Source organism: Nuphar pumila, chromosome 15 (assembly GCF_984573655.1).
Source record: "Nuphar pumila chromosome 15, dmNupPumi1.hap1.1, whole genome shotgun sequence".
In the NCBI taxonomy this organism is placed as follows: Eukaryota; Viridiplantae; Streptophyta; class Magnoliopsida; order Nymphaeales; family Nymphaeaceae; genus Nuphar; species Nuphar pumila.
Window position 1 is genome coordinate 21,231,951 of NC_143263.1, and position 25,309 is coordinate 21,257,259.

General features: G+C 34.7%; 2 protein-coding genes across 3 annotated transcripts; one reads left to right on the forward strand and one right to left on the reverse strand.

The window, feature by feature from the left end:
* Positions 1 to 354: 354 nt before the first annotated feature.
* Positions 355 to 3,030, forward strand: LOC149814760 (uncharacterized). Of its 2 annotated transcripts, none has more exons than XM_089988286.1 (2): positions 355 to 2,541; positions 2,630 to 3,030. In XM_089988286.1, exons 1-2 carry the CDS (start codon positions 831 to 833, stop codon positions 2,929 to 2,931), a joined length of 2,013 nt encoding a protein of 670 aa, XP_089844412.1. In that variant the 5' UTR covers positions 355 to 830; the 3' UTR covers positions 2,932 to 3,030. The 2 variants fall into 2 exon arrangements, with proteins under 2 accessions (XP_089844412.1, XP_089844413.1); XM_089988287.1 differs by having other exon boundaries at positions 361 to 2,547; positions 2,630 to 2,753.
* Positions 3,031 to 9,905: 6,875 nt separating this feature from the next.
* On the reverse strand, positions 9,906 to 16,785 carry ROS3 (RNA-binding (RRM/RBD/RNP motifs) family protein). The gene is made up of 4 exons (XM_089988288.1): positions 16,574 to 16,785; positions 15,139 to 15,360; positions 11,274 to 11,699; positions 9,906 to 11,043 (listed from the first exon to the last, which is right to left on the reverse strand). The coding sequence occupies exons 1-4, from the start codon at positions 16,781 to 16,783 to the stop codon at positions 10,261 to 10,263; spliced, it is 1,641 nt and encodes a 546-aa protein (XP_089844414.1). The 5' UTR covers positions 16,784 to 16,785; the 3' UTR covers positions 9,906 to 10,260.
* Between the last annotated feature and the right edge of the window lie 8,524 nt (positions 16,786 to 25,309).

Sequence of the window (25,309 nt, forward strand, 5' to 3'; positions counted from 1 at the left end):
TAATCATCTTCACACTTTTCTTGCTGAGCTAACACGCACCAGTTTTGGACTTTTGGTATCATATTTTCATTCGGTGGTCTTCTTGCTACTCCTTGAGTGCATGCCGAGTTTGAGACGGTAGCAGGACTGCTTAAGCCAATTGGGTTTCTATGAAACATCCTAATGATTTGGCTCTCTATGGATATTGTTCCCATTTTTCAATTGCATCCTCAATTGTATTGGAGAATGATAGCGTTAACATAACATCACTTTCCTCAGTGGTATTATTCTGATTCTACACAATAATGCTATAGTGAGTTAATAAGTTTCTGGTTTTAGTCCTTCATATAGAGTTGGCTCGGATATTTGTCACTGTTTTTTTTTTTTGCCCTTCATTTCTTGTCTTTGCGGTGGTAATCTTTTTGGTTTACTGATTAATTGAGGGAGGGACTGGAAAATGCTGGAATTTATTTTCTTTTTCTGCGGCTCATGGTTAGCTCTGTTTTGATCTTTATTAACGTAAAGTTCTTATTGGAGTTCACATTACTAAGATTATACATTATATTAGATTCAGAAGGGACTGCATTTTAATTTTCTGATCAATTTTGCTTTTCTATTGCAGTCTGAAAGTAGATTATTGTCCTCCATTTTTCACTTGTACCCTGTAGGAGAGATGCTTATTTGTCCATGATCTTTCTTGATGCTTTTGGTTAGGTATAGGAGGACTGGATGGATAGGTTGCATTCTGCTGCTCTGATTTGCATGACCTTCATTTGAAAGTTAAGAATCCTTCATTTTATATAAGCTAGTGCTTTTTCTTCTGTTGTCAACAAGACCTTTATGGTCTAAAGATGTCTTTAGTTAGGGAAATGGATAATGTTCGCATGCATGGCACAGTAGTTGACCCAAAAAAGTACAGAGTCAGATGTAAGTACTGTAACAAGGATATGAGTGGATTTACTCGTCTTAAATATCATCTGGCCTGCATTCGTGGGGATGTAGCACCATGTCGAGAAGTTCCCATGGATGTTAAGGCACAAATGGGTATACTGCTAAGGAAACAAAGGTTGAAGAGCGAATCTGAGAAATCTCAGTGCCCAAATGTTCCAGGGAAGTGTGATTTCTCTATGAGGTCTATAAAAACATCTTCAATCTGTTGTGAAGATAATAAAGCATCTGCAATCGAGAAGAGGCAGAAAGTTGCTGGAGTAAATTCTGAGGTTATGACTGAAACTTTGTGCAATGCTGCTGCAACTATTGAAAATAATTCAATATATAAGAAGACAATTGACAAAGATTCTTGGAGGCATGCTTGCCGGTGCATTGGCAAATTCTTCTATGATTGTGGTATTGAGCTTAGTGCTGCCAACTCTCCTTACTTCAAGGCCATGATAGATGTCATTATAGCATGTGGAACTGGGTATGCTCCCTGTTCTAGTGAACTTGGTGGGTGGATCCTTGATGAAGAGCTAAAAGTAGTAAACCAGCATTTAAAAGAGGTCAAGAGTTCATGGGGAACAACAGGATGTAGTATTATATGTGATAATTGGATTGATGACAAGGGCAGAAACCTACTCTGTTTCATTGTTGACTGCCCAAATGGTACCATATTTCTAAAATCTGTTATTGCATCAGATCACATCAAAGATGTTGACAAGTTAGTAGAAATTTTTACTGGAGTCATTGTGGAAGTTGGATGTCAGAATGTTGTGCAGATTATGACTTGCAACATGACTGATTACATGGAAGCTGTGCGTGAAAAGCTTATGGAAGAACATAAAAATATATTTTGGACTCATTGTGCAGTTTATTGTATAGATCTCATGCTGGAGGAGATTGGGATCCTGTTTGATGCAAAGGAGGTACTGCATAATGCCAAGCTCATAACAAAATTCATTTATAGCAATGCACACATTTTGACATTGATGAAGAAGCATACTTGTGGAAGAGAGCTAGTCAGTCCAGCTAAGACACGGTCTGCAACTGATGTTCTTACGTTACAGAACATCATATCAGAGAAGGAAAACTTGTGCAATATGTTTAATTCAACGACTTGGAAAGCATCAAATTGGAGTTCTACATCCAGTGCTAAAGAGGTAGCTGATTTGATCTGGAATCCTTCATTTTGGGCTGCCATTGAAGAGGTTCTGAAGGTCACTATCCCTCTAGTTCGTGTCCTGAGGTTAGTACACGGAGATGCTAAAAATCCAATGGGTTACATTTATGAAGCCATGGATCGTGCCAAGGAGAAGATACAGGTTGATCTTAATTATGATGAGACCAAGTATGTACCCATTTGGAACGTTGTTGACAAGATTTGGAACATGCTTCTGCACAGCCCTTTGCACTCAGCTGGTTATTATTTAAATCCCGGGTATTTTTATTCAGATGATTTCTATGGTGATGCAGAAGTTGCAGGTGGGCTTCTTGATTGCATTGAATGCATGGTGCAGGATCTAAAGGTGCAAAATTTGCTGCACCTTCAACTCGATGATTACAAAAATGTAAAGGGTGGATTTGCTACGCAGAAAGCGATCGAGGGAAGGACCAAGTGTGATCCAGGTTAAGGCAACTGTATCGATCTCACACTTCTCTACTTATGTTGTTCCATCTAAATCATTTCTAACGAGTTATTACTTTGCAACTGCAGTTGAGTGGTGGTCTTTGTACGGGGCCCACTGTCCTGAGCTACAGGGATTTGCAATACGCATTTTGAGCCAAACATGCAGTGCCATGAGATGTGAGCAGGGTAGGAGCCTGTTAGAGCAACTGTGTGCAAAGGGAAGAAGCAAATTACAACATGATACGCTGGTAAATCTTGTCCTTGTCCGTTATAATCTTCGAATGAAGCGGCCCTTGTCAATCACAGATGATATGGACCCGCTTCTGTTGGGGGGGAACACCTCGGCGAGTGACTGGATCGTAGAAAACCATGGTCTAAAAAATGGATGAACCTGGATGATGATATTGGTCCCATACCACTCGAAGACAACTGTTTCTAGTACATGCTGACATAGTTTGCAAAGTAAATGCACTAAAGGATTTTGGGAACTTGATGTAAAGAAAATTTGATGGATTTATATGCGTGGTTTTTGTTTTATATTTCTAAGGATGGTCTAACTAGCTTAAGCCATGTTAAAAGTTTTGAGTTAGCATGTAGCTTAGTGGTTGACCTAAGTGATCAAATGGGTCAAAATATTGTTGGAAGTAAGTTTTCATAGATTACCCAGTAGGGTGAAATAGCAGGATGGTCAGGTCGCTCTGTCATAACTAGGGGTGTCAAGGGTCGGGTTTGGTTCGGACCCAGGTGGAACCAGACGTGGTCCCGATTTTCAGGTATAGTATGGGGTCCGGAGCCGGGTCTAATTGGACCCACCATAAAAGAAACTATACCTGGACCCGGTAAGAACTACAAGAACCAGACCCGGACCATACCTGATAAAATAATATTATCATTTTCACATTGAAAATTCTGGGTCTTAATGGGAACTTGGATTGGGCCTGGGTCTGGTATAAAATTTCACAAACTATACCCGTATTCATGTATTAATCGGACCTTCAAGTCCGGACCTGGGTGTCAATCAGGTCGTCTTATTTATCACCATACCCGGACCATATAGGGTTTGGTCCGGGTCCGACCAGTTGACACCCCTAGTCATAAGCAGGGCTCTTGGATTCTAATGAATACAAATGTAATATATGCTCTTTTGTTGCTTAAGATGTACGTTTATGCAGCACAAAAGTGTTTCGGATCAACAAGCATCTATAAAAATTTCCAAAAAGTAGGATTTAGGTTGTAAGGATAGGATGGTGAAGGAAATTACTTCGTGGTGCTTAACCAGGAGCATTAGGTGGTGCTAAATGGTAAGGCAGTTTTGGTTTGTGAAAGTACTGGCAGGTGGGGCTAGGGCTGGTAAACGAATTGAACAAATTGATCTTGAAGTGTTTAAGGTTGGCTCATTCTTGGTAAGTTTGAGCTCAAACAACAACAACTACGCCTTCATCCCAAAACAATTGGGGTCGGCGATATGAACCAACAAAGAAAATCATTCTGGGTCTTCCACATGAATAAGTTTGAGCTCATACAGAGAGTTAAAATGAGCTGAATTCGAGATGTCTTGTTTATAGAAAAATACATTGTTTTGGAGCAGGGAGAAATAGGATTACAAACAAAATGCATGTAAAATATATTTCTTACTGCCTAACGAGCTTCTATGAGTTGAGCTGAGCTGCCTACTTATTGTTCATATTCAGCTTGCCCAGCCTATTTGATGAGTTTGAATGAGCTCTTTACAACCCAAACATGAGCAGAAAAAAAACGAGCTGTTTGGCTTGTTTGCCAGCCCTAGTGGGTCTTTTGCCAGTGAGGCGAGTTTGATGAATGTTGTGCGGCAGGGAATAATACCTTTTATCCAAACGTACGCTATGAAGGATGGAAGGTCAAATATACACTGGTTGGTGAATGCAGACGCCAACTTGGATACTGTGATCAGAATGAGTGGATCATAAATTGGTCCCTTGTCTTTCATAAGGACTAGGTTTGAACTTAAAAAGTGTAAAATTGCAGGCTGACTTCATGTGGCAGCTGAAGAAAGTGTTGTACTCCAAACCAATATTCTGGTCCTCTTATATTTATATATTGGAAAATGATTGTATTGTATGGATAATTTGACTCGATTATTTAAAAACCCTATAATTGTTTATATTCTTTGTTCAAAAACACAAATATCTGACATTGTAAAGACTTTTTTACCCTTCATAACTGCAAATTAAGGCCTTATTGCAATAAAATTATAGTTAGGTCCAAGTCTCACTTAAATCTAGAATCGCAAGTTTTTTATGTGGAGCTCACGAACTCATACACATTTATTTGTGATTTTTTGGTGAAACTGAAACAAGCAAAATCACAAATATCTTATGTTTTCGCATATAAGTCAATATTTTGTATAAATATATTTGTAAAATTTTACATAAATTAAAATCACTAAAATTTTATTTTCACATATAATTCATGATTTCACATAAATATATTTACAACAATCCTACTGGTTCACAAAAATCTTTTTTCATAAATAAATTAGGTATTTACGATTTTAGTTGTTTTATTGGTAAAATATTTGGATTTTTGCAAATATATTTATATAAAATTATGAATTATATGAGAAAAAGTATGATATATGCAATTTTAGTGGTTTCAGTTTAAGTAGATATATGTTTAAGCAAATTTATGAAGTATTTGAGATTTTAGTAGTTTCGGTTTTTTAAGTGGAGTTTCACATATAACAACTCAAATAAGAGTGAATGTAAAGCCAATAAACATTCAAATCATTTAAACATTAAAATGATTTGAAAATATATAAACATATAAACAATGACATTATATATAAATTATTTAATAATGCTTTCAGTTTAAACATTCAAATAATTTAATGACATTCAAATGACTTTGTATAAAAAATCATTCATAGAAACATTCAATCAATGATATTATATACAAATCAATGACATTAACATAACTTTATATAAAAATTCATTTATAAACAACATTCAAACGACATTATATACAAATCAATGAGTTACAATATTGATCTTCGAATGCATACAAAAAAATAAAAATTAATCAAATAAATTTCTACAGCTGAGGATGTTGTAATTATCACGATAATAGCTCCTTTATGATATTATTTGTGTTCTCCAAAAGACCAACTTGAGTGCGTATCATATCCTCTTGAGTACGTATCATATTTTTTAACATGTAGATTTTTTCAAGTGAAAGAGTCAACTCTCCCTCTAATCCATTTGAGGTCTTTTTGTACTTCTCTCTAACTCTCTCCTCCCCTTGAAAGACCCTTTTTGTCGTTGATGAATATGCAACCTAATGGGCGGCTACAAAATTATCATTGGTGGCATATGCCATGGATGACAAGTTGATGTCTTCGCCGCCCTCATGTCAGTCTTGAAGTTTGGAGAGAAATACTGTGGGGTAATCCTTCGTTCGATTTGTCATGTCATTCGATAAAAATTTGCTAACTGTTTGAGGGCAACTAGTTGGTTGTTAAACAAACCCAAACTATTGAACGACTCAGCTGACCATTTGGCGTTCAACTTCATTGATGTTGTGCAACTAAATATCGTTTCTCGTGATGTCTTTTGCCCCCACAACTACATAAGCATTCTTCTCCTCCTCCAACGTGCCTTCATAGGGGCACCAGTTTACCTATGTTTCTTTTATGGTTAGGTCTACAAACATGCATTTATTAAAAAAATATACCAAATATCAACAACAATACTTATATTTGTCATAGTCAGCATGCGAAGCAATGTAGTGCATTTGACACTTGACATGCAATAACCCACCAATCTTTGATCATGAACCTCTTCATTGCATGACTGACTTCATATTGCAACACGTAAAAATTCATAGGCAACATCATGTACTTGGGACCTTTCAATGGATATGTGCTCTCATATTCAAACTTGAATAACAATGATTAAAAATGATTAGTACACAGTATGTATCAAAATACAATATGTAAATATAGAAATAACTATAAATTGAAAGTTTAAGTACAATGAAAGAATAAATACCTCCAACAACATCAACATCTCTGTAAGATTTTTTATTTCGCTCCTCATGCTACTAAAACTTGCATAGAGGTATGCAAGTGTGGATGCTTTCATGCGTATTGATCAACGTGATCTAGATCTTTCAACAGTTTGATGTACGATGTATAGATCGAATTTTCATCAGTGTCGATGAATAAGTATAAGCCAAAAAAGTATAGCAATAATGCTATCACTGTCTTGTCTACTCTACTACCGCCCTTTTTTCCAATATACGATAGTTTCGTCTTCATCCTCTTCGCCTTACAGGGGTCATAGTAGCTCATAAGTCATATAAACTTGATCTTATCGCCTTCAAACACATCATCATTTGTTTGCAAATAAATATCACATAATTGCTTGAAATCTCTCCATCATTGTCTACTAACTAATTTTTTATGACACTTCAGTCTGGTGATTTATGTTACATCATCCAATGTGATGGTTATCTCAAGATCTTTGAAATGGAATATGTTGGTTGTCATATTCTAAAATGGCACAACAGACTTTAAGAGAGGGTGATTGATGTTCTATACTGTGATCTCAAAGAATTTATAAAAATGCATTCAATCCAATAACCTATTTGCTTCCTTCGTTAGTGTGAAAAATTATTAGTATACTTAGTTCCAATAAAATCGGTGCATACAGGATGTTGGCTCTTCTAAATCAATTGACTGAGAATCCTGTAATTCAAATTAAGTTTATTGAAATCAATCAATTTCAATGAATAGTAGCAACATTAAACTAATCAATGATTGAATATATATATATATATATATATATATAACAACTTAATCAGTAAAATTAGTCATTCTACATGAATTTCTATATATTTTACAAATACATAACAAACTAATCAGAGTCAATTTCAATGAATAGTAGCAACATTAAATTAATCAATGATTGAATGGACATATGTATAATAACAATATATATATATCAATTTAATCAATAAAATTAGTTAATTTCAATGAATTTATATATATTTCATAAATACATGAAAAACTAATCAAAGTTAATTTCAATGAATAGTAGCAACATTAAACTAATTAATGATTGAATGCATATATATATAGTAGCAAATTCAATTTCAATTGCATTTATTGGATAATAACAATATATATCCTAATTTAATCAATAAAATCAATCAATTTTAATGAATGGTAACAACATTAAACTAATCAATTATTGAATGTATTATATCTATAGTAGCAATTTCAATTGCATTCATGGATAGCAACAATATATATATATATATATATATATATATATATATAATCAATAAAATCAGTCAATTTTAATAAATTTGTATATGTTTCACAAATACATGACAAACTAATCAAAGTCAATTTTAATAAATAGTAAGAACATTAAACTAATTAATTATTGAATGTATATATGTATAGTAACAATTTCAATTTCAATTGCATTCATGGATAGTAGCAATATATATATATATATATATATATATATATATATATATATATATATATATATAATCAATGAAATCAGTCAATTTCATTGAATTTCTACATGTTTCACAAATACATGACAGACTAAACAAAGTCAATTTCAATTAATAATACCATGATTAAATTAATCAATTATTAAATGTATATATGTATAGTAGCAATTTCAATTTTAATTGCATTCATAGATAGTAACAATATCTCTCCATGAGTATTGGACCTTGTTTCTCACTATGAGCTTTTCATCAGAGCTTGCACTTTCTCTTTCGCATGGATAGATGCATCAGACTCTTGAACGGTGTTCGCATTCGATCCAGTTATATGACTCTCACTTACATCTACTTCCTGAGGAGGGTTCACATTAACCCCAACCCCTTCGTCAGGTACCTCCTTCACCTTCTTATCATTACCACTACAGGTGGTGATATCTCCAGTTTCATTTATCTGAGTATTGAGGTTAGCAACAACCTCAATGCCAATAAATGGGTCACCCACTCCCTCCTTAGATGTTTTTGAGATGAGAGATACGATTGTGCTTATAAACTGCTTAATTTTTTTTTGTACATTTTGCCTTAGATACGAGTCATTTTGAAATTTTTAGTTGTTCTTTATACGATAATTTAGATTTTTTTTGCAGCTCACTGTCTGAGTACAACTGTATGTGATTATTGAGGGTGCATTTTTTGTGAAAAACGTTTGGCACCCACATTTTTGGCTTTCGATGTGGCTCCTTATTTACCAACTTCTGCACACTAAGTCATGCTTTCAAATTACCAGAATGACTCAGTTCATAGTTCTTCATTGGTTTTTATTGTTGTGCTACAGTAATAGAAGATGACGTGGGTGTAGACACCTTTATTGTCCTCATCTTATTGGCTATATTGTATTAATAAACAAATTTATTTTTTTCTACAATAACAAAACATGAAATATTGAACAAGTATTGCAAAAAACAAACAAACTATTTGCGTTTCAAAAAGCATTTAAAAAAAAAGAACATTGTGCTAATCGAAAATATTGAAAAACTATTTCATTTCAAGAAAAAAACAAAAAAAAACATTGTTTGATTCAGCCATTAAACAAAAAGAAACATTTTGCTTATCAAAAAAACATATTGCCAATGGTTCAACAGTGATAATGTGCCTCCTATGAATAGTTGTCAAAAATAGTTGACCAAAATAGTTGTTGGAAGAAAAATATGTTGGGGACCATGCGTTGAGGACAAAAGATAAAAAAAACCTTAAATTATGCAAAAATAATCAAGTTAGAGAGCACGGTGGGTTTATATATGATTCAAAAAAATATTTCGCAAAAATTAAAAAATATCATATATTTATCATAATTATGCAAATATTTGAATACAATATTTATAATATAAAGCGATTCACAAATTACTTTGTGAGATAGTGAAGTATATGCCAATAAATAAGATATTTATGAATTTAGTGGTAAGTAGAGTTTTGCAGATACATTTATGCGATTTCTAAAAATATATGCGAAAAATAAAATATTTGTAAATTTAGTATTAAGTATATGCGAAAAAGTAAGATATTTATAAATTTAATGGTAAGTAAAGTTTCACAAATATATTTATGCAAAATATTGACATACATGAAAAAGCTTAAAATATTTATGATTTTGCTGGTTTAAGTTTCATCAAAAATTCACAAATAAATTTATGTAAGTTCGTGAATTATGCATAAAAAAACCCTGTGATTCTGGATTTAAGTGAGAGTTGAACCTAATCAACGAACGATACAATTTTACCACAATAAAGCCTCAATTCACAATTGAGAAGAGTAAAAAAGTCCTAAGATTTTGGACATCAAGAGAATAAAAGAAATTATAGGGTTTTTAAGGAATCATATCAAATTACAATAATTTTCTGTTTATATATTCCATATTAATAGGTCCAATAGCTTTTGCCTGCCAAGAGTTGGATTTGAACACTATGACTCCTCAGTCATCCAGCCGTCAATACTCGTGGTTTACAAGCCAACCACGCCAAAACCATTCTCCAAAATGACAGAATTCACTATGCCAGATATTACAAAAGCATTTGTATAAAATGGGAAGTGCTACCTCTTCAGGGACCACGGAATACATCAAAAGTTGCAAGGAAAAAAGTAGTTGGTAACTTTGTGCTTCTATAATGCCTTGCACGTCTGCGATCTTCATCAAGCATTCTTGCCATAAAGAACAAGGTTGATTATCTGTGTCTTGGCCCGCTTTTAGCATTCTCAGTAGCAGAGCTATCAATTTTTTTCCTACTCCGCAGGGATGCGCTTACCGCAGCTCGGGCCCTTGCCCACTCCTTCTCTGACTCCGCGCTTCGCATGAAAGTGCATACCTCGCCTATGCGGTCACCTTTACTAGCTGTTTCCGAGACTCTAGTTCCATTCGTGTTGGCTGCTTTCAGGAGAATGTCGGTTTCTTTTGATTTCTCAGCACTTCCCTTTGGATCTACCTTCACTGGTTGGATGGTTGGAGAAGGTATGCATGAAGTTGATGAAACTTTCTGTACATCATCTAATTTTGGGCACTCAAGTCCATTCAGCTCAAGCTTCTCTGCTTCACTAGATCCAGGAAACTTTTCCATGGTTGCTGAGGGACCTTGAAGAATGTCAGAGAGTTTGAATGCACTGTTGTTTTTTCCACTAATCAGATCTTTCCATGATGCTTTCTGTACCCAGCTACAACCGGTGACAGCTTGGACAGATTGAGTTTCGTCAATGGTGGCTGATGTCATGCTTGTCAATTCTGCCACATTGTCTTTTGTTTTAGCTCTAGTTTCTGTTGCCTGAACTTCTGGGACATGCACCGGATCATTGAGAGGGACTGCCGATATTTGCTTCATTGATTCTTTCTCTTTGCCACCATCTGCTGGAAGCATGTGTGCTTTCTTTCCAAATTTAGGTTCTGTAACTTGACTAGATATATGATGAAGCTTCTTCTGAGACTTATCCCTTGTCATTATACCACTATTGGGCACCTGAAGTTATAAAAAAAAAACTGTAAAAATAGGATATATTACTTAAGCATGGGCATCATATTTGGACAAGCCCCGAATGCATGAAGAAATTATTTAAGGAATTCTTCTCTGGGAAAAGAAGTTCAGGTGACAGGATTGTCACAAACTATATCACCACCTATCTGCCGCAATGTTATTTTAAACCCAGAAACATGAATCAGAAGTAACTCAAAATCCATGCTTGAAAGTACCTGTTTAATTGAAAATACTTGTTTTGGTTTTTCCACAGCAGTTGATGCATCATCTCCTTCCAGAGCTATGTTGGTTACAAGATCATCTGAGTCAGAAGCTTCAGTGGCTTCCTCATTGTCTAGTGTTACGGTATGAGTCAACTGATTGGCATCATTCCTTTCCAATAATGAGTTGTGTTCTGTAGAATTGGTTATTATATCAGATTCCCTTTTGAACAGCTTCTCCATCACCGAGTTCATGACATCTAGCTCATACTTGCCTATCCCATTATCCACGGTGTCCGATGTAACATGTGGCATAGGTACACTTTCAGATGGCAGACAATGTTGCTCACAGTCACAGAAATGGATGGGCAGTGAAGGAGGGTCAATACGTTGAAAGCTGTACTTGTGTTTGCCAGTTCCAGCATATGGCAGCGACTTCATCTGTATAGCAGGTATTGGTACCTTCCTCGTTAGAATGCTTCCTAAATAACACGGCTAAACTAAACAGGGCAAAGATTGCAGACCATAAACATGTATCAAACATAAACAGCCAGGAAGGCATGAAAATAGATGATGAAAACACACTGAAATAGATCACAGTTTACAGTTTAAACCAGTCACAAATTAAATATCATTATATTTCCCTTTTACAAAATCTACTATTTGAATAGAGTATTTAACTACTGATTTTTCTTATCCTTAGACAACAAAATGTTGACACTTATTTTCATTTTCCATATTCTTTCTGAGGAACTTGATCTTTTTGAACTCTCCCAAGAAACTGATTTTTGCTTAGAAACCTCTGACGTGGATAACTGTGACTATAGTTCACAACAATTGAAGCACTACGTGCTACTAAAAGTTAAGGAGAACATTATCAATGATTCAGAGATGGAAGCAATAAAATGAACTTAAGTATTTACGGATTTAAACAAATAGCGTGCACACCACATTTACAACAAAGGCATTGGACTGCAAAATAATCAGTTATCAAAAGATTCTCAAGCGTTTAAGCCAGAAATCAATAGTATTTGTCAATCCAAATTTTAGCAGAAACTAAGGGGTTATTATTTTCTTTAGAGGATTCAAATAATAGTCAATCAATACCTGTAACACTTACATCCATAATAATAGTTGAAACACACGAAAAAAAATCAAAATACCTTCTGTATTTATCACCTCTTAGACCAAAACCTTTTCATGCATTAAAATTCCTTCTAGGTCAATAATAATGTGTCACCTGAAACAATACCTCCATATCAATGTTATTTGTGATTATTATTAAAATAAAAGTCAGATTCAAAACTTTCTGATGTGGACTCGATGAACACTAATCCACGATCCAAATGGATCTTGACACGCGCGGAAGCTTTTCACGAAAATGAGACCGAATAGGACTCGGGGAAAAGGTTTTTTGGGACCCGTGCACTCTGTTTCGACCAAGGCAGTCCAAAGGAAAGTTGTACGCGACTGGCACACCTTTTCAGCGAATCCAAATTCACCGGATTCGGATTAGCAGTGTCCGTTCCACGGACTCAAGACTGAGACTGACAAACAAGCCTATGACAGATCTTCGGACTCCGCGAACAGTCTGTTCGGAGGGGTTTTCGACCCTGCAGACAAGGAAGTTTGCAAAAACCACCAATTGAGAAATCAAAGGTAAGATCCAGATCTTTCCAACGAACCAAGATTCAGAATTTTCTGAGTTTTCTACAAAGCTCTAAGAATTTTTTAATTCTGAAAATGGTATGAGATATTATCAACTGAATTAAAACTTCAAATGTTAGATAATAGCAGAGAGATTAATATTTTTGAGGCACTTAAACGAAGATTCAGTTAAAACTCAAAACATGAAAGTTTTAGATCTAGGCTCTAGATTTCCAAAGAATCAAACAAAACGAATTTTTATGCAGGGAATATCTCCAGATAATTGAAAAAAAAGAACACCAATAGGAGTGTTCTGAACCAAACTGGTGACAGTGGATTCCTATCAGACCGAGACTTTGACAACACTTTTCAGGGACTCAAACGGCCGATTCACGAAATGGTCTCAACTATAAAGTTGTAGATAAATGTCTTAGCTTTCTGGAAAGCTAAAGAACGTCGAAAACCGATCAGTATCGAAGTCCATACGATAATTTCTTTGGAGTCATTTTTGACAACTCGGGATTCGAGAATCCAAGTTTTGACAAAAAATCCGAGTTATATAATAACCAATAGAAGTGGATATTTTGTGAACAATAGAATCACTTCGTAACATAAAAAAGCTTCTATTCATTCAATAGAAAAAACAACTCATAACCTATTGCAACTTTCAAGCAATATTCAACAAGAAACATAGGAAAATAACAATGAACTCTAACTAATGAACTAGGGATTTAGTTATCCGGAGGAAGATGATAATGGATGTCGCTGGGAAGCAACCGACACCGGAAAGGAATCTCTCGAACCGCAGCTCAAACCAACAGCCAACACGAGCCAAGAAGCTTGCACGACAACCTCTAGGTCGATCTTCTCAAAGATCACCTTCCACACCAAAAATGAGATTCGGTTCCTCTTTCACCAAAAACTTTTTCTCTCACCCAACCAAGAATTTTCAGCCACACCAAAATTTGTTTTTCACAAAAAGAAGCAACCCCCTCCCCCTTGGTCGACCTTCACTCATAAAGGCCCTAGAGCATGGGAAAGAACCACATTAAAGAGGCAAATGGCCTTCGCAAGCCATGCTCTAAAAAAGGATTTTGACTGAACTATTTTTTGCTAAGGCTATTAAGGGACCAACAACCATATTTGACTTGGACTAGTCAAGACTGGATTTTGAATGAGGTCCAAGATGGTCCACTCCAAAAATGGCGTCAACTAGGCCCCCCTTTGGAAACGGATCTTGATCCAGATCCAAAACATGCAGTGAACTGGATCCTGCACGAAAACGCATTAGAAAAATGCAAATGCGAAAAAATAAAAACTACCCGCGTTCCCCGTACACCCTCTAGTACAACCAAAGAATCCTATAGAGCACCAAAACTATCTAGATCCATAGAATCCGACTCTTAAAAAAATAAAAAAAATACAAATAAAAACATATTTAAAGCAATTCCTCACATAACAAAGTGGAATAGAATAATAAAAATACAATATCTGAGAAAGATTCAAAATATCTCAGATATTGTAGCACGATAATCAAAATGGGTCTGGGTTGGCAGAGACCCAATCGGACCCTGATAGTCCGGCACGATTGGATCTGCTCTAGATTGCATCCTGAATTGGATCTTGGGAATTGGATTTGGATCCAATTCGTCTTCAAAGCTCGGATCTTCAGGATGCTCTACATCACTTTCCTTCTGCAAGAATTCTGAAGGACCTTAATCACTTCCTAACATGTAAAAAGGATCTTAGGTTTCCATAAAATTCCCCCCCCCATGTATAACATAAAGATGCCAACCCACTTAGTAGAAACGGTGTGTTGACTCAAAATATTACAGCTACACACACATACATGCAAGAAAGCATGCACGCACAAACACACACAAACATTCATATACATACACAACATAATTCATCAGTTTGTCATTCATATGTCAACCTTATTCCCAGCTGATAACATACAAGAAAAATTTAATTTTCATTGCAAAAAGGAAAGAAACCCAAAAGATGGTGACATAGTACATGATCTGATGAGCGGAAATCCAAAGACTATCTTAAGCATATCCAGTACATTAATGAACCAACTGTTCATAAAAAACATACAAAAAGCCTAACTATGCCCATAAGACTAGGGAAAAATGAACTTCATTAAGAGACTGAAAGGTGCCAAAAGGTGCAAATGTACCATGAATAAAATGACATGTCCAAACACTAAACTACTCTTATCAACTCACACCTTTTTCAGTCTTGGAAAGTAAATTCTGAGATGCATCTTCTCTTCTCTTAAACGTTTAGACTTTTTTGAGGAGTTCACAGATTCATCTGTATCCGGTTTAACATTTGTGGACAAAATTTTACTAGCTTCATCTTCTGCCCACTCTCTCTTTAATCGAGAGAGATAATGTTCTTTAGCTTTTTCTAACCTTAGTCTTCCTCCTCTCCAGATACAGCCATTGTACTGCAATATTAAAATATTGAAAACATAATCAATTATCAAAGACCATAGGATCGTAAAATAACTAGAAACTGTTTGCAACCAGGTACGGCAACAAAATTATAGACTAAATAACTTAATAAGAACAAGATAAGCCAGTAACCAAAACAGTCAAAACATAGTCATAGAAATCACTAATAATTTAAAAATATCATAAATAATGAGAATGATTGAAAAGAAAAATTATATCATTGAGAATCTCAAAAGAACTACAATTTAAAGACATAAGGTATTATTGTGGCAACTACCTTTTTCTTTGTACCAGATAATCTATTCCCTTAAATTGTAAATTTTTTTTCTTTAGTTTTTTTTCGAGTACTGATATTTTCCTAAGAAATCTATAATAACCGGAGAATTTGCCTTGCCCAAATATTTCCAAAATCCACATTGGAGACTATGGTTGTGAATGGTCGCACTTTGCAGAGCTTCTTTTTCAATGAGAGTACAATTGAACAACTGCCAAGGTGCATAACTCTTACATGTCATATAAGGAACATCTACAAGCCTGTCCTAACATAGTTCAGTTCGACCATCAATAAATGAATTGCAACATACTGCATATCTTCGTAACATGAACCCATTTCCTTATATCAGTACCACCAGTAAGCCCCAAAAGGCAGTCATCTTGCTTCCTTGGTCTCATAATAAAATCATTATCAGTAGTCAATGCATAATCATTGTATTCTTTGATGGTATTTGATAATCTCTTTGAGATTACGGTAAAATGGGATAGATTTGTAAGTCACTCTCTACGTGATAGTACCATGGATGTTCTACAACAGAAACGTAAACAGCCTAAAAGTCGTATCTCTGAAGATAACCTTTGCTAACTTCATCGTAAGGAGAGAGAGATAGAGAGAGAGCTTTCGGTTACATCCAGCCATATGGTAATCTGATTCTTTCGATTCAAACCATCAATTGAAACCCATTTTCAGGCTCTTCGGAACGAAACGAACAAAACCTAACTTGGATTTCATTCACCATCTATCAATGCGCCGAAACAATCGAAACCCACCACGAATCGAGCCAAAACAAGTCCAAAATCACACCGTTTCCGGAAGAAACAATAGGTTCTCACCTGTATTTCCATCAAACACTTCATTTCCCAAAAGCAAACAAAAGAGAGAACGAAAAAAACAGAAAGAGGACGGGAAGAGTTCAGTGGGGGAGAGCTAACCGCGCTGAAGAGTTTGTTGAGAGACTTGTGAGAATCGGACTCGAAATCCATGTACGCGAAATTCCGGCCGTTGGTGCGGACGATCTCGACTGCTTTGACCGTCCCGAGAGAGGAGAAGGTCCTCCCGAGATCGCTAGCTGTTACGGATCGGCCCAACCCTCCTACGAACACCCTCGACATCGAAGGACCCCCCTCTTCTTTCTCTCCCATCCTGCTCAGCTTCTTCTTCTTCACTTTTCCGCTCCTTAATAATGTTCAATGGTTCGTTTCTAAATTTCCAGATTTCTTTGTATAAATCAAAACCCTAAACCCTCTCGAGCACCCGAGTTCATGGGGTGGACTTAGTGGGGCTAGGAAAGGGTCAGCCTAAAAGACCCTTACGGCCCGGACTGGGTGTGGCAACGGCTGCGAATTCGAGCACGAGACACAACCTGGATTGGAACCCATCTCGGCAGGGCTCAGTGCTGCTTGTACCTAAAATCACCTTATTGTCCTTGTAAAAAGGTGCGATTTCAGAAATGCCTTACAATTTGTCAAAATCTTCTCTATGCCCAAAATTATGATTCATTTAAAACATTTTTACCCTTTGCACAAGTGAACCTGCTGATGTTCGAATGATAAATATGTGTGTAGTTCAAATGTTGCAACATCTCAATAAAAAAGATTCACATGAACATTTCACACACCTGATGAAATCCGCATAAAATATTTACAAAAATAGCTAACTTGAATCCCAAAACAAGAAATTTTAGATATTCGCAAAAGTCAAATATTCGCAAATGTCAGACATTCGCAAAAGTGTCACATTCACAAATGTTTTTACCTTCGCATGTTTTCTGATTTTGATTGTACCATACATTAGCAGATGTCCTTTGGGCATTCGCACAGACGACTCACAAACATTCTTCGTATATGCGAAACTTTTGACCTCAATTACAGACATACCGAACATTTACATATTGATTATGTGATTCACAAATACATGAGGTTACTGTAAATCTCCTAACCCTTGCGGTAACGTTTGTGAACATATGTACGCTTATTAAATGTGACTCTTCGTATGTCTAAAGCTTTATTTTGCATTTGAGGGCCATTTTAGCATAAAATTGAGGTTTTTTAATGAAGGTTTTGTAGTCTCCAACCTTTGTGGTCCCCAACTTCTTTCCCCTGACAAGTTTTTTCAGTAACATGTTGATGACCTTGTCTGATCTCTGTTGTGAATAGTCACATCATCGAAAAGTTTTTTAGCATCTGGTACATCATCGACGACAATATATTTCGATAAGCACAAATTTTGCTCCTTGTAATGGTTGAATGAATTGAAACAATGGTATGAATAAATATTTTGTGAAACAATGACATGATTCTCAAGTTATTTTTGCATTTAAATAGTTTATTTTATTTTTTTGTTTAATTCAATTTTATGTAAGTCTTTTGTGTGCACTATTTTTTCCTTAATTTGGTATGCCTCTATCATCTAATTGGTTATTTATATTATATTATAAAGATGATGAGAGAACAATGACATGATTCTCATATTATTTTTGCATTTCAATAGCCTATTATGCATGTTTACTTATATCCTCGAATTTGGTTGTATAAAAAAGTGTTCATCTTGTGTTATAAAGATAATGAGTGAATAAAGTGTCATGCATGTACCAACACCTACTAGTTTATCACAAAAACAGGTAGGATATGTACATGCTACAAATAAATTGATTGAAATTGCTCTTTACCATAAACCATATGTAATATATTAAACTTTATCTCTCTTGAATATTACTTTTTTCTTAAACAATACTCACTGACTTATGGTTCATACTATAATATACAAGAGATGCTTGATAAGTGGATAGACAAGGGACCTACTATGTAGTCAAGAGCATGGGTTTTTGATATAATTCACAAGAAATATAACATTAGTAAGATAAGGTCGATATTATTGTTGTAGCACCCCAAAATTTTAACCTAAAAATACATCAATTTTTTTTAAAATGAACCTTTGTTGTAAGAAATGAAGATACAATAAAAACCCATTTGATTAACAATCATGGGCGGGTTACATGTATGTAACTAAAACTAAACCATAACATGCATATATTAATTTAAAATCATCATCCACAAGTTTATAAATCGGAGTTTAAACAATTTTAAACAATCTAAATAATAATAAGTGTCCAAACAAATTCATAACCCAAACAGTTACCCATTGGCTCTTTCTGCAGCATCCCGCCATCGTTGCAACATGTCTACTCATCACCTATGTAGTTATAACATAAGGGTTAGACTCCAACTAAGTCCCCAATTGGATAACGCTACCAATGGATCACATACATAACTAAGCATATTAAAGACATGCATTCAAAATAATAATCATGCTACAATTTAAGCATACAAATATTATAAACACATTCATGCATAGAATATCAAATCAAAATATACTCATGCTTAATGTTCAATTATTCAAAGTATGTTTGCAATCCACATGGAGATACATAAAAAATCAAATATACATAGCCAATTATGCATAAGTAATTAATCAATGCATGAATAATTAATCAATGCCTGAGCCTATCCAATAAACCAAACCACTCATGTATGCATGGGTAGCTTCTTATCTTTAATTAACTTTTTTTTCTTTAAGTGATGTGTGCAATGTTCTAATTTATATGCACAACACAGGTTTTGTTCCTCTTCCTAAATAGTTTGTGGGTACAACACAGACATCGACACAGTGGCAATAGGCCCAGAGTATACATTCAGCAACTTGTTCTTTATTAACATGGCATTGTATACTGCGCGACCACAAAATTTGGGTGATCCAAAACACAAATCCCTAATATATCAGTACTCATTCAGTTGGAGTCGGTCTGTCAATACTCTGTGGTACTAAGTAAGGCATTTCCCCTCGATTCCAGGGCTGATGAGAGCCACCTTCTGGGCTTAAAGTAACCCTCGAAGAACCTGTGTACCACTTACACTCTCCTTGCAAGTACAATAATATTAATTTACATTCACATTTAATTATTAAATTTCTTGTTCATTTATGTTGTTCAACATATATAACCACACACATGGTAAGAGTCTCTCACTTGGGCTTGGGCATCACCTCTATTAGAGCAAAACATTAGTCATTGATAGACAACAAGTTATCTTTCAAGCTTTCTAATGTGCATGCATTTTTCAAGACTTACCGCATAAACATATCATGATGCATACCACATAGCATGTTGTACATAGCCATATCATGCAATGCATTAAAGCATCATGCACAATAATATTTATACTATGTAAACTAACTACAAACTTTATATATATAAAAGCATATGAATCATGCACAAAAGCCAAGGTACAGTTATATGCCATACTAAGTTCATATACAATGCATAACTAAGTCAATTTCAAATAAGGTTTACCTATGAAACCATGCCATAATTATGGAACCCACTTTTGATACCCAAACAAGCAAGTATATATGAGTTCAAATTTTGGACTACATGGACAGTATTTTACCTGAATTATAAAATTTGCCAAAATTCAGATATAATGCATTTGACTCTCAGAAAAATTCAGTGTATGCACACATGTCTTACCTGAACAAAGGCACAAACTTGATGTCAAAATCATAAAAAATGAATTTATAAAAACTCAAACACTGTGACCTTTTTTTTGTCCAAAACATGCTTATTCATATCTGTCCATCCATTTGACACTAAATCAGAGCATCTTAAACATTAAAATAATTTTAGAAATTTTTTCTGAACAAAGATTTACATGTTCACAAGTAGCATGCAATTTTTGTCCATAAACAAAACAAAATTCAGGACATATCTGTTTCTGGTCCAAATTGCCCAATTTTTAATTCCCAAAATATAATGAACTCGAACACATTTTTTTTCTCAGATTCTCAATCATGTCAACTATCATCCATAAAAAATATTAGATTAAAACAACACACTATCATGGGGCTATGATTTTCTAATACAGGTTTGTCGAAACAGGTTCACTATTCTAAACAAATTTCCCATTTCACCTTGCAGAAGTTATAACTCCTTCATCCACAATTTGATGAATGCAAGGTTTAGTCCAAAATCTTCATCTATGTGAGTAGAATTTCCCTATAAAATTTTAGATTTTTCTCACAGTTAAATTTAGAGAAATCGATTTTACAAAAATACTACTCGAAACAAAAATCATAGATAACATCATGCTATTCTAGAAATACATCACAAATTCAATATACATCAATATCTACCATAAAAAACCTCTAAAAATGACTTTGAAGCATTAAAATATCATCTAATCATGCTTTCATATATGAAACACATCAAGAAAATCATAAGGAACATGAGTTTTTCAAAACTGATTTTCTAAAAGCTTATTTCGGGTTTCAAGAACATGAAAACACTTTAGATCGCATCACATCCCATATCCTACTTAGATCTAAACGATTATTTGATCGTAGGATGCGTAGAAAACTTAGAAAACTCGTCCCTAAGAATGGATCATATAGCCTAGCCCATCTATAAATAGAGGCCCTCATGAGAAGGATTAACAAGGTTAATTCTCTCTCTTTCTTTCTCTCTTCTTTTTGCTTTTTTGTTTTTGGGTTTCCTCTCTCCTCTAAAATGTGTAGAAGCTTTGGAGAACCCTTGTGCAGCCATTAAACCTGCACTTAGTCGTTGGGTGGTGGTGGAATAAGAGTCAGATTGTTCATTTCTTCATTCTAACCGTGAAAATCGATCGTAGACAAGTAAGATTTACATAGTCAATGTTTTTACACCCTTAGAGCATGTATGATTGAAGTATTTTGATTTCAGCAACTTTTAATATGTTCTTGATCTGTTCTACATGTTTTCTTGGTGGAAGAAATCGTTTCTTGAATAAAAAAAATACAAATATTGTATTTTTTCCCAAAAAATGATTTTGAGAAACATGCAAAATTATGGCTTTATTATTATTTCATATTAGGTCTAAGCATATTATGATTATTTATGGTGTTATTCATGTATTAACCTGTATTAAGTTAGATAAAAAAAAATAATCATATTCTAAAGGTTTTATAATCTTAAAAAGGGTTTTTACAAAATCATTTTCTGAGAAATCTAAAGATATGATGTTGGATAAATTTTTCCTAATTAGTTTTGAAAACAAATCAATAACTTTATGAATACTATTCCAAAAAATATAAATAAAATCACTACAATCATCTACACATCTAGATCTTGAATTTAGAATCTTGATTTACTCATTTTGAATCTATATTGATGCAAATATGGCTATTTTAACAGAGCCCAAATTTTTTGCTCTATTTACAGGATGATTTTGACCCATCTTTGATAAATATTGTAAACGCATATGAAAAATGACTCCAAATATTTTATAAAAAAATTGGATGAATCTTAATACATAACATCATACCGTGTAAACAGGGTTTTGTCAAAAACATTCTGAAAAAAATTCAAGAAATACCTTAATTTAATTAAAATCCTATAGATTACAGATTCTAGACCAAAACTCTGTCCGAACAAGGTTTCATAAAATATTTTTAATTATTTATGTATTTATTATTTTTGTGAACAATTTATTGAGTTGTATTCTTGACAAGCACAGGTAATCATGGTAAAAATACCATGATTTTTCAGTGTTTTGTTATTCTTGATAGAATTTATAAAAATGGGTTAAAAGAGATCCAAATTTTTCTTGAAAATATATGCTTGTAACATGTTAGGAATTTAGAGGTTTAATATGTTTCTGACTTGTATTATATATTTTTATTGTTTATTAATTATATTATATAAAAATTAATATATTTGACATGTGAGAAGATCTGAATAAAGGTTTATGTAAATTGTATGCGTAAGATATGGCTCGATTCATATTGTCTTGCAAATAAATTATCTTAATTGAGTCTAAAGACATACTTAAATAAGATATAAATTGTTTGGACTCATATGTCTTGTTTGCTTGAGAAACATGTGTGTATAATGTATGTTGAGATGATCAATAAGATTTTGATGTACCTTTCTTATGCAATTATATTTAAGGTGATATATTGGTTTATGTGGTAAAAAAATGTATATATGACTTTCATCTTGTGTGCATAACTTGAATCACGTAAGAGTTACGCATGTTGAGATTTAGTTGCTTCATTTTATAAAATATGCATGTTCACGTATGCATGCATAGAACTCGTGTTTTGACATCCAAGGTTAGTAAAACCTTGCCTCGATCAAGTCAGGTTTATGTATGCTTCATCTTCAAATTGTACAAATCATCTTCATTGCACGATGAACAAAGGTACAACTTCAAACACAAACAAACAATGGAGGATCTGCACCTAGGGTGTGTTAGGAAGGGAGAAGCAAATAGAGAGAGAGGGATGGCTAGGAGAAGAGAGAGAGTTAGAGATCTTGAAAACCATGCAGGGGTCCCTTACCTCCCTTTTTATGGACTTTCTAAAACCTAATCTCACCTCTACTTCAATTATAACCCTACATCTAACTCTAAACCCTCTAATCCAATGCCACATGTCATTTATTAAATTAATAAAATCCTTGTAGGAGGGTTGTGCTATGCGGCACCCTCACATTAAGCCCTACATCTAATGTGGGTCTCGTCTCCAAAACTGTATGGATGGATTAGCTTTATCTCCAACCTCTAAGTAGGTAGAATATTTTCTATTTAATCCCATCCAATCTTTAATTAAAATAATTTATTAGCTAATATAATATATTACTTAAGTGGTTATGCCACTTGGCATTCCCACAAGCAACCAACTATGAAAAAGGACTCCTCTCTCAAAATCGTGTAGAGGGAGAGAGAGTCCAATTCAACTTCCTTAACAACCCACTTAAGTAGGGATTAGGTTACTTTTTTATTAAGTATTTTAAATTTAGTAAACTTCTTATTGAAATCATGCCACCTAAGCAATCTCTACATCCAAGATGAGTTCCACTCCAAAATCGTGTGAGAGGGGATAGAGTCCAAAAAACTCTTTTTATCTTACATATTTAGCTTGGTAAATTGTTATTTTTAGTAGTTAATTACCTTAGATAGGTTCCTCCTAAGTAGGGTTTTATCTAAGGTAACTACGTAGTTCCTTTTTGATTAAGTAATTAGCTTTAAAACACAATATACAATCCTTTCTTTATACAACAGTCCCTTTCCATATACAATAAGGAAACTAAATAAAAGTAAACAATAAAGAAAGAATACAAATCAGAAAAGTAACACATAATGTCTGATTATCTTCTTTCTATATTGGATCTGGATTTGGATCTAATATCCAGATCCAACTAACATTACCTCTTAATAGTCTCCCTCAAGTTGTATAATCATGATGGATAACTTGGACTTTAAATACCAAAATCTTTGCTTTGTCAAGTCCTTTATAAAAAGATTTGTTATTTGGTTTTCTAAAACAACGAATCTTACTTCAAGTTCCCCGTCTTCAATTAAACAACTCACCAAGGTAGTTTGGGAGAGTGTATCATAGATATTTGTAATAATATTAGTGGATAAGGTGTCCATGAACCCAGTAGAGTCGTTCAACGATTTGGAGGTCGTGCTCTAGGAATTTGACATGTTGTTCAATGAGCCAAAGGTCCTCCCCCCCTCTCAATCTCATGATCATGCGATCTGGATTGATCCTAGGGCCAAGTCAGTTAATGTTCAGCCCTACAAATATGTACACCCTAAAAAATTGGAGATTGATCGGCTAATGAAGGAGATGCTCTCGGATAGGATCATCAGAGCTAGCAAGAGTTCGTATTCTTTTTCGATTATGTTGGGGAAAAAGAAAGATAAATCTTGACAGTTTTGTATCAATTACTGAATTCTTAATCAAATTAAGATTAAAGACAAATACTTGATCCTAGTGATTGATGAGTGGCTAGACGAGATCCACATGACCTAGACGATGTCTAGAAAACCACATTCTAGACTCATGATGGCTGCTACTAGTTCTTGGTGATGCCTTTTAGTTCCACCAATATTTCAGCAACCTTTGACGGTGGATACTGGTCTTCTTCGACGACATTATAATCTATAATTCCTCTTAGGAAGACCATATGCAACACTTGTGGATTTCCCTAGAGACCTTCGCATCGCATCAATTGTATGCCAAACTAGCCAAATGCATCTTTGGACAGTCCTGTGTCCATTCATATCAGGCCAGGGCATGGAGGTAGACCTAGAGAAGATCAAGACAATGTAGAGTTGGTCGGTGCCCTAGTCACTCAAGGGACTGCATGGATTCTCCACTCAGCCGTGTCCCAGGATCTGCAGAACCCTACTCCGTGTGAGTTCAGGTTCTAACGCAAGGCTCCCAAGCAAAGCCTCTCATGGCATCACAGGCTTACCGCAACATATAGCAGGAAAGCTTTTTGGTAGCGTCACCAATAAGCAAGCATTTTCCATAGTATCGCATCTACTCGGATTTTCGGTGAACCAGGATCTGAAATCCATCTATCTGATGTTCATCTCACAGGGTCCATTAAAGACTGATAAAATCCGGATAACAGATCAAGGTCACTCAAATGTCCGACCCGCCCCTTACTGTAAGAGATTCGACACCCCAAAAAATCTATCCTTTGCGAGACCCGAATGACCACTTGGTCCGACCCGATCCTATGCCTTTTGGATCCCGTAAATTTTAAGAAAGATGGGAGACTATTTAGTCAATCTACGAATATAATTATATGAGTGCCCTTTATCCGTTATCCATCTAAAGCA